Here is a 10,204-nt window from a genome sequence, read left to right as displayed (position 1 = left end):
ATCAAAGTAATTATCAATGCAGGTTTTCCCCCAGCATTTTATTAGCCCATCAGCCTATTTTGTATGCCAGCATCTGCCTCTGAAACTTTTCAATTCCTGAAGCTATTCCAATACTTTTGTCAATATATATATCTTGGCAATTTATTTGTTCAAAGTGGTGAATTATTACAGATAGTAAACAGAAGGTTTCCCGGAAGTCACGTTGTGTAAGAACTTCATTCAAAAGGGTATTTTGGAAATTTGGGAAGTAGTTTCAGGATAGTTTGGAAATAAAGAAAAACATGAGCCGTTTGCTTAACCCCATTTTTATTTCATTTGGTGTTCAACATGGCACCTGACTTGAGCCCTTATTTTAGTGTCTTATGTGTTTTTCACTTACCGAGACAATTACGGCCTATCGTTATATCATTTTTTTCTAGAAAACACAAAAAAAGTGACTGATTATATTATATTAATAACTACATTTCTGCAACAGTGTATTAGGGCCACGTATATATATTATTTTTTAGAAAGTGGCAAATTCGCGACTTTATTAAGTGGCAGATTTGGGACAACAACAAAAATCAGAAACTTACAAGAAATACTACTCGCATGTTTGTGCCAATACTTTTCGGTCGGGTTTTCAAATAAGGAGATAGTAATTGCTTTCGCAGAGATTAACCATATCATGCATAATCTCATATCATGGCTGCTTGGTGCTGCCGGTGACATGCGCCTCGCTTTGCAAAGGTCCACACCCTGAGGATCAAACATTTAAGTTACAGGAAGTCTTCAAGTTACGGCTAGCGACGTAACCCGAATTTCAACTTGAGTCGGATTTCCCCGCTAAAGTCGATATTTACATCAAAATACTTTGTATAGTAATTTTAAAAAAACATATTTCATGTTTCGGCACAGACATTCATTGCTGACGGACGGAAAAGCGGAGCTAATTTAAGCTTAAACACGGAAATGTGACGCGCCTGATGGCGACCCTGACCTGCTCGATGGACGTCCGTTGCTGGAGGTAACAACAACACAACTTTAAATAACTTGAAAATGGCGGCATTACTGTGGGAAATGAACGAAAAAGAAGGTGCTCCGGACGAGGCACGGGCGCCGTAAAGTCAAAACGACGTAGCTCGCGGGCGACGTACCTCGAGGACTCCCTGTATTTTGTTAAAATGTATATTTGCTTGCACATTATTGTTTCCAGAATTATAACACATTGATACATTTGAGTATTTTTGTGTGTGCAAGTATCTAAGTTGATGTGTCCAATCTGCTGCTCTCCGTCATTCACTTGCATTTACCTTAAGTATGCTAGCTTCTGATTGGTTATTGTTAGTCAGCTGATAGGGGATCAGGAAGTGTTGTCGCTCTCGCTGCCGTGTATGACATGTCAAGTTTAAATTAAGAACAAATCCATCTCCATCCTGCCTTTTTTATTTTAGTGTCCCATTAACCACCAACAAATCCTCACATTAGACTATAGCTACGCTACGTGTATTTGTCGTAAGTTTCTGAGTTTTTTCCCGCAAATCTGCCACTTTATATTTATTTGTATGTATATATATATATATATATATATATATATATATATATATATATATGTGGCCCTAATACGTACATTTCAGGGGTAGAACTAAAAGGTTTTGTTGAACTAAGGATGTAGCTGAGAATATCAGAGGTGGCCAGCCTCATGAGATGTTCAACACAAGAAAATCATTTTTGTTCAAATATGACTTAGGCAATATTTTATGTTATGATCAATTCTCTTATATTTGAGTTTTATTTATAGCACTGATTCAGCTATGATTGTTTTGAAAGTGCCTTACAAATAAGATTGACTTGAGGAGAGTTCAGTGTGAAAAAAAACCGGTAATTTCAGAGGTCCATGAATCTTCGAGGAATGTTCCACGTTACTTATTGGAACGTCTGAGTTCAAGTAACTACAAGTAAAGGTTTCTGGAACTTTTTCTGGAAGTCAGCTTTGGGAAAGTCCAAAAAGGAGCGTTTGGATGACTTTGGTGCATAAGAATCCCTTCGAAACACCTCGGGGATGAAATGCAATGGATCTTATTGGAACAAGCATCAAGAACTGGAAGGTCCCGGGGACTTTCAGTGGAAATGCGGTAAAGTTTGTGGGGGACAGTTTGAGGAAGGCGAAAAGAAAGGTCCATAAAAGGTGTGTCTTCTTTCATTTTCATTTCCTGCAGGTGTCCCAATACTTTTGTCCAAGAACGAAAAGTACCCGGAAGTTTTAGTCAAAGACTTGTTTAGATGAGTTTGAATTTTAAGCAGAGGCCGCGTGGGGCGGCCATCTGCCTCGCCCAGATTCCTGAAAGCACGCCTCGGACCAATACAAAATGTACTCGTGGGAAAGCCGGCCAAAAAAGAAAACAACGCACCTCCAAGAAATGGGCGGCCGACGTGAAGAGCCGTCATCGTCTTCGCGACTCGCTTAGCCGCGTGACAGCGCGATGATAGCGCAGACAAGTCAATCATTGTGCTTTTACTGTTTAAACACACACACAAAATACATAAAAACTGCAATATTTAAACAGAACTGTTTGAAAGCAACACAAACATGAAAAAAATGCTTGACAAAAGAATACAAATCGATTACAAAACCAAACATTAAACATTTGAAAATATTTGTTGTTTTTTTAACTCAGAAAAATACAACAAAAGCAGATTGAACACACGCTCACACAGGCATGCACACGCACACACACACGCGGGTTGCCCAACGACAAGCCAATTGCGCAAAAGCGCGTTCGGGAAAGACGTTCTGCAGTATAGCTTCTGTAGAAATGTTGCTCATTGACTTTTTGTAGCCACGGCTTCTGCTTTCTGATGGAACGGCTGCAGAGTAAAGCACGGCCGGGTCAACAGGCCAAACTTGACACTCAATCCCGACAAGCTGTTTGTCTTGTTCTTGACCTCACGCCTCCAGGCTAGCGCAAGAAAAAAAAATGGGGGGGAAAAAAATGTCCCTGGGGGGAATTAATGAAATGAATCCCAAAGATGGTTCCACCCTTCCAAATCCCAGTTAGTCTGCTTTGCCAACATTAAAGCAACGCAACCTTGCTTTTTTTTTTCCCCCTCTTGAAAATGTCGACGGTATACAGAAAACTGAAAGATGCCATTCCAGATGAAACCTCATGAAAATGTTACATCATCGGCATTCTACTGGTGATGTTTTAAGTGTTATCACGATATTGCTAAAATAAATATAGGAATTTGCTAAATGGGAAAGGGACAAGTCAAATTATTGGGTACACTTGAACATTTTGCATACAAAATGTAGTGCTAAAAATATTCTTTAAAAAAAAAAAAAAGAAGCAAAAATACACATATTTGGGTGAGAAAATATTGTATTAATAACCAAAATATTGTTGTGTTAATAACCAAAATATTGTGGAAAATGGGAAGATATTGACAGTACAGATATTACTAACATTATATTCAAAGAAAAATACAAATAGGATTTTTTTTTAATTGTGGGGAAAAAACACAAAAATATGTTAAAATAATATCAACTATTATATAAAAAAAATACCAAATAAACACATGTACAAATATTGTAAAAACAAAAATGTTAAAAATATCCGAAGAAAAATACAAAACTCTTTGGCTAAATAAATAAATAAATCAGAAACAAATCAGAAAAAATACAAAACAATTAAACATATTTGTAAATAATGCAAAATATTAGGAAAATACTAAGGCACTACAAAAAAATGAATGTAAAAATCTAAAATAATATTGGCAAAAAATGCTAAAACAAAATATAAAAAAATATAAGGACACATGAAAACTCTTAAAAATACAAAACTATGGCAACAGAAATATTAGATGAAAAATGCAAAAAAAAATATTAGACAAAAATACAACCTATATTAGCAAAAACATACAGAAGTATGAAAAAATACAGAAACATTGGCAAGTAACATAAACCTATTTGTGAAAAAATAGAAACATATTTGGCAAAAAAATATATATTGGTGGGACTAAAACATATTTGGGGAAATTGAAAGCATGCTTGAAAAATAAAAACACCAAATTATTGTGTGTGTGTGTGTGTGGGGGGGGGGGGGTTACAAAAATGACAAATAGAAAAACACCGCCGTCACGTGGGCTGCCTTCTGCTATTTTTCATAAAGCATTCTAACACATCTTATGCTTTCTGGTTCATGAATAGTTATGTCACACAGACAGACAGACAAGATTCTACCACTGGCATCCCTTGTGAGTGTGTGTGGGGACTAAATTAGATTCGGACTAAAAATGACAAAAATAGCTCTTCACCAAAATTCAATAAGTTCTTCCTTGCTAACTCTTGATTGTATACTTTGCGCACAGCACAAACTATGTCAGTTCACAGCTGTAGGGGAAACCTATATAAGCAGAAATATAAAATCCTCATCTGACATTTATGAAAAGTGTTTTGACATTTCCAAACACCTGACAAGACGTTAGCACAATTATAAAGTGAGCAGCTGTTGAACTGACTAACAAAAGGAGTAAACACAAGATGAGTCATTATTATTAGCGCCGTTGAAAAGATTTGCAACTCATCGTTCAGCCATGCTAGCCAACCACGTGCTACTTCTCCAAGCGTTATTATGCAAAATTAAATGACCCAGGCGCGATCCATCATCTGATCTTACCGGATCCGCGTGGTGTGGTAAACTTTCCAATGAACAGAAACACACACACACGCAGAAAATGGTGTGGAAAGCTCACAGCTGATGTCTGAACATGACAGCTGGATGCGAGCTTGAGCTGTCCGTCTGTTTGCTTACATCATGGCGCTGACCGCTCACTTCTCTCACCGCCGTGCAAAACTGAGCTTCCCCCCCCCCCCACTAGAGGATGGGAAAACAAGTGAGGATGGATGGATGGTTTGTGCTAGAACCCTTTAAGCAACAGACATGTGGACACTAACAGTGCAGCAACACGAGCAGACAGAAAACGTACCTGGGTGGCCAACGTGTGCAAAGCAGAATGAGCAGCAAAATGTGCACTGGACTGAAAACTATTTCATTATGCCGTACTGTATTTTTTTTAAATCAATTATTAAATCAAAGCGTGCTATTTTTTAATTAAAAAAAAAAAACACATTGTATTTTTTAATTTGCTGTTCTATGGTGGTCCGGGAACAGATTTCAATGAGGTAAGGTGATTTGAATTACATGTGATTTGATTTACCAACGTGGTCACGGAATGTGTTAAATTGGCATTTGATGGCAATACTGTAAAATGTATTGTGAGAATAAAAATAAATTAATGTTTTTATTTATAATATTGCATTTCCACATTTTGATTGATAATGTGTCACCATGTCTGACTCTTATTTGATAGCTCTTGCATCAGCTGGTGTACCTAAAAAAGTGACCCATATTCATTTCTTGACAATTCTTTATTAACTTATTTTTAATGTGCAAGTATTTGTATGGGATTGTGCAAGTGTACCGCCATCAATACTAGTATCGATCATGCAGAGAAAACACGCTCGAAAGCACAACTCGGTGCAGTTGTGATGTTAATTGGACCCCCCTCCATGAAATAACCTCCCCCACCGCTCCTATTAGCACTTGAATGTCATGTTACCTTAAATTGTGTTTACATCGCGGCTGCTCTTTAGCGCGTTGGCGCCTGTTTGGACAAGCCCGCTGGGCTACGACAAACCCGCTTCCATTTATCCTCATCACGCACGCACGCACGCACGCGCGCAGCACCATACGCATGACGTGCGAGGAGGAGCACGTGCACTCCCGGACAGATACTGGACATGTTTCGGTCAAGCCATGCGTTTGGCTGTCATTCAGACGTGATGTTATAACGTTGTGACCGGTGACTTACGTTTGTGTGCGCGCCTGCACTTATTAAAGTGTTAATTTATGCGCGTGGGCTTTTGAAAATGTTCTCATTTTCTTGAAAAGTGCATAAATCACGACGATGATGTCCCGGCAGCGCCGTTTTCTTCCTTGCGCCAAATTACGTAATCCTCTACGGTTGCTATATGAACCGCTTGTGTGTGTTTGACACTTTTTTCCAGGTCCAAAGTGGGCGTGGCCACCGAGAGCGTGTGCGTCATTTCGCGTGGGCAGTCCCCACTCCCCCCTCCCTCTCTCGCTTAAAGGAACCCCGCTCGGCTGTCAGCACAGAGCAGCGCGCGTGAGACTGGAAGAAGCGGCCCGAGAGAAGTCCCGCTTTATAAAGAGCTAAAATTACGCGACGTCGACGTGGTTTCCTGGGCGGCTAAAGAGGACTTTTATAAAGAGTCGAGTACGGTGGGGGTGGAAACTCACTTGCACTGAGAACACTTGTTGCGTGGCGGTGGAGCCCCAGCCACTATTCGAGTCATTGAGGCGCACGGATTGCGCGCACCACTTTTGGGACTGACTTCTTGAAACAAAACGACAAAGCAAACATGGCTTTATCGGGAGTGATGCTACCTTCTTTCGCTACGTTCACCAACCAAAGGGAGAAAAGCTGGGAAAACGTAAGTTAATTTAACTGGCGTTTTTTGGAAAGTTGTAGCACATTTCATTTCAGCCTTTGTTCGAATGACAACTATTCTGTCTTGAAATTAATGTCATTGTAAATAAATGTTCTTTTGACGCTTCAGAGGTGGAAAGCGGAGAATGACAACAAGCTCCTTACCGGCAGCTGCTCCATGCTGGAGATGGTGCACGGCGCGGACAACCTGTTCCCCAAAAAGGACGAAGAGGATCTGAGCAACTACTTAGATCTGGATTTTATCCTCGACGGAGCCTCAGCCTACGTGGCCCCGGCCGAGCCCGGCGCGTACGCCGCGACGGACGCCGCCGCGCCCGCAGCCTACCCCGCGGGCGAGCACCGCACCCCGCCGCCCCCGTACGCCGCCAGCCTCATGACCGAGCTGCTGCGCTCCGACGCCGGCTACGGGGTTCAGGCGCGCAGCCCCCAACAAGCGGTGCAGGGCCGCTTTTACGCCGCGCACTTCCCGCGACAGGTCATCAAAGTTGAGCCGCCCATGGACAGTTACGGCCCCGTGTTGGGCATGGTGCCTCAAAGCTGCAGCAAAATCAAGCAGGAGGGCAACGTTTCGTGCATGATGCCCTTCGAGCAGCCGCGTTTGGCCATCTCTCCGCGGGCTGCCAGCAGCAGCATGACGCCTCCGCTCAGCCCGGACGAGCAGGCGGCGGCTTCGGACTTGTGCACGCCTATGAGCTGCTTCGCCAGCCATAAGTACCACAACAACGCCTCCTTCCCGCAGCAGCAGCATCATCACCATCATCATCAGCAACAACAACACATGCACATGGCCTACCACGGCGCGCATGCACACCCGGCGTTCAGCGTCTACGACGACGCGTTGGGTCTGCAGCAGCCGCAGAGAGCGATGCTCACGCCGCCTTCCTCGCCGCTGGAGCTGCTCGAGTCCAAGCCCAAGCGCGGGCGACGCACTTGGCCGCGCAAGCGCACCGCCGCGCACACCTGTACCTTCGCCGGATGCGGGAAGACGTACACTAAAAGCTCGCATCTCAAGGCTCACCTGCGGACGCACACGGGTAAGTTCACCTCAACTCACCCCTTGCGCAATTACGCACGGGCATCACGTGGCCCTACGTCTCTCCCAGTACCGGTTAATTAATCATATGTTCTTTTCCTCTGCCAGGTGAGAAGCCGTACCACTGCAGCTGGGAAGGCTGTGGCTGGAAGTTTGCGCGCTCCGACGAGCTGACGCGTCACTTCCGGAAACACACCGGACACAGGCCCTTCCAGTGTCACCTGTGCGAGCGCGCCTTCTCCAGGTCCGACCACCTGGCGCTGCACATGAAGCGACACATGTGAAAGGAGCCTGGACAACAACAAAAGAGACTTATTGTGATGTTTTCTTTTTCCTTTTATTTAAAGTGTTCTTCACATGACCAAAGTCTTTCCCCCCTTAAATCTATCTAAATATATTATTTTCCAATCATGTAGCTGGTACTACTTTGGTTCTTTGAGAGCAGACCAATAAGGGGCTGGCCCTTGTACAGTGTATACTTAGAACTGGAATGTCTTTGACACACACAGAAGAAAAAGTGCCTTTCTATGACTCTGCTACTGTTTAAACAAATAACTGATGGCGACACCGCCACTTAGAAGACAATCATGTTGACAGGAGTGAAATGCACACAGTGTATAGACAACGTTTTTCTCCAAAGAAAACTGCCTCCAAGGATGAATTGAACAGCTGTGCCAATTCTGTCCCTCCCCTGAATCCAGCCCTTTCTGTACACTATCAGGGCTTGACGTCCTGTGCATTATTTTCTACTTAAAGTTATATAAATATGTACATGGATTTTATACTGTTATGTGTATTTATTGTAAATATTAAAAATGAAACTGAACATCCTCTTTGCTTTGCCTCTTTCACTCCAAAAATCGCTTCCTATGGACCTGCAAGCCGTCACGGCAGCGGCACTGAAGCGGGTTATACATGTTGCCATTGTGTAAGCAATTCAATTTTAAAATATGAGCACTTGATTTCCACTGCTGTGATGTTCTGCAGCTGCAAAAGACACACACACAAGCTGCAGCCACTTGCGGGCTTTAGCCTATAAATACAAACACTCCATCTCGGTAATTACAGAGGGAGCCCGGAGCCGTCTGGACATGGAGAGGGGGGGTGGGGTGGGGTACACGACTAAAGCCTCATCAGGGAGCCCGTCTTCCACTCGGCTTCCTGATGCCTCCCAATTATAGCCGCACATCAAAAAGGCCCCTTAATACGACAATTACACAGTGCACTTTGAAAAGCTGCTGCAAGTCCAGCTCATGCGTGCGACGTCTGTGCGGTGTCATTTTCAGAGCAACTTCACAAGCATTAAGTGCACCCAAGCAGGCTGCCAATTAGTATTTGGACAATGACAGAGTTGTCTTTTCGCCTTAGTTGATACACCACCACGACAGATTTTTGGAAATACGACAAATCAAAGTTGGGATTGAAGGAGACTTTGAGCTTTCAATTAAGATGCGAGACATTTTGCTCAACCTAACTTTTGCTTCAAACTTACAAACGGCGCCGGCCAGTTTATTTTGCCATCGCCTTCCCGAATCCAGTCGGCACATGAAGTAAAATGAGGCAGTCCATGAAAAAGGCAAATTATTTCAAGTAATTTTGAAATAATCATGATAGTTTAAGAATTGAATTAAGACTTAATAATTACTTAAAATCAAAGAAAACCTTGTTGATTAGTTTTGATGAGACCTTTTTTTCTTTCTGCAAGGGCTCAAGAAGCATTCAGACAAAGTGCTAAGGTTGTAACTATAAGATGGAAATCCTTATTTGTAGGTCTTGCCATCTCACTTTAGTCTTCAGTAAGTGAATTACATCCTCTATTGGGTTGCGATCAGACCACTATTTAGGCCCATGTCCCATCAGTTTTTAGTATACATTTGAAACTTGCTCAGACAGCCAGACACAATGCTCATGCCATAAAACTGGCTCCATTGCATGTTGTGGTATGCCTTGGATCCGTTCCTTCTCCATCCTTTTCTCTCATCATCATTTTTGATACAAGTTGACCCGGGTTTTCTTCAGTCCAAAGTATCTGATTTCTTTGATGTTTTCTGGCAGTCTAACCTGGCTTTCCACTTTTTCAATGTTACCAGTGGTTTGCACTTTGTTGTAAACCCTCTATTAACATTCATGAAGGCGCCTCTTCATTGTAGATGGAGCAAATTTGTTCTCTGCATTTAACGCTTCCCAGAGGAGCAACGGGCAGCAACAACCGTGTCGCACCCCATGGCAGCGAATCCAAATTTTGTGTCCGCGGCGCGGTCACTGCTACTCACTGGAAACGGACATGGTTTTTGTTTGGGGGGGGGGGGGTGGAAGAGAAACCAGAGACAAAAGATGAAAGTTAAGTGTTAAAGGGGAAGGCAACCTTAAACATTTCTTGACAATGTCACCTCACTAGTCTAAACATGACATTCGGATTAATATTACATTTGTGGAATATGAGTTATGAAGCAAAATACAGCCATTTTGCCATTTGCTGTCAGGAACATTTATTAAAAATGGGCATTATTTCTCAAAAGTAATTCAAAGTAATCAAAAGTTGCATAACTTTTCTGCTCCTCAAAAAAAAATTCCCATCAAGTAGTGTCATCCTTGCATGGTACATTTTTGTAAAACCTCTAACAATAAAGTTTAAAATCACCACAAGGATCACATGTTATT

General features: G+C 42.5%; 1 protein-coding gene across 1 annotated transcript; it reads left to right on the top strand.

Moving 5' to 3' along the window:
• The first annotated feature begins 6,162 nt into the window (after positions 1-6,162).
• On the top strand, positions 6,163-8,369 carry klf2b (Kruppel like factor 2b). Its single transcript, XM_086058926.1, has 3 exons — positions 6,163-6,493; positions 6,620-7,544; positions 7,652-8,369. The coding sequence occupies exons 1-3, from the start codon at positions 6,422-6,424 to the stop codon at positions 7,825-7,827; spliced, it is 1,173 nt and encodes a 390-aa protein (XP_085915052.1). The 5' UTR covers positions 6,163-6,421; the 3' UTR covers positions 7,828-8,369.
• The last annotated feature ends 1,835 nt before the right edge of the window (positions 8,370-10,204 follow it).

Source organism: Leptonotus elevatus, chromosome 1 (genome assembly GCF_054856555.1).
Source record: "Leptonotus elevatus isolate MCC_2025b chromosome 1, RoL_Lele_1.0, whole genome shotgun sequence".
In the NCBI taxonomy this organism is placed as follows: domain Eukaryota; kingdom Metazoa; phylum Chordata; class Actinopteri; order Syngnathiformes; family Syngnathidae; genus Leptonotus; species Leptonotus elevatus.
The sequence above is the reverse complement of the archived record's forward strand: the minus strand, read 5'-3'. Positions and strand labels throughout refer to the sequence as shown.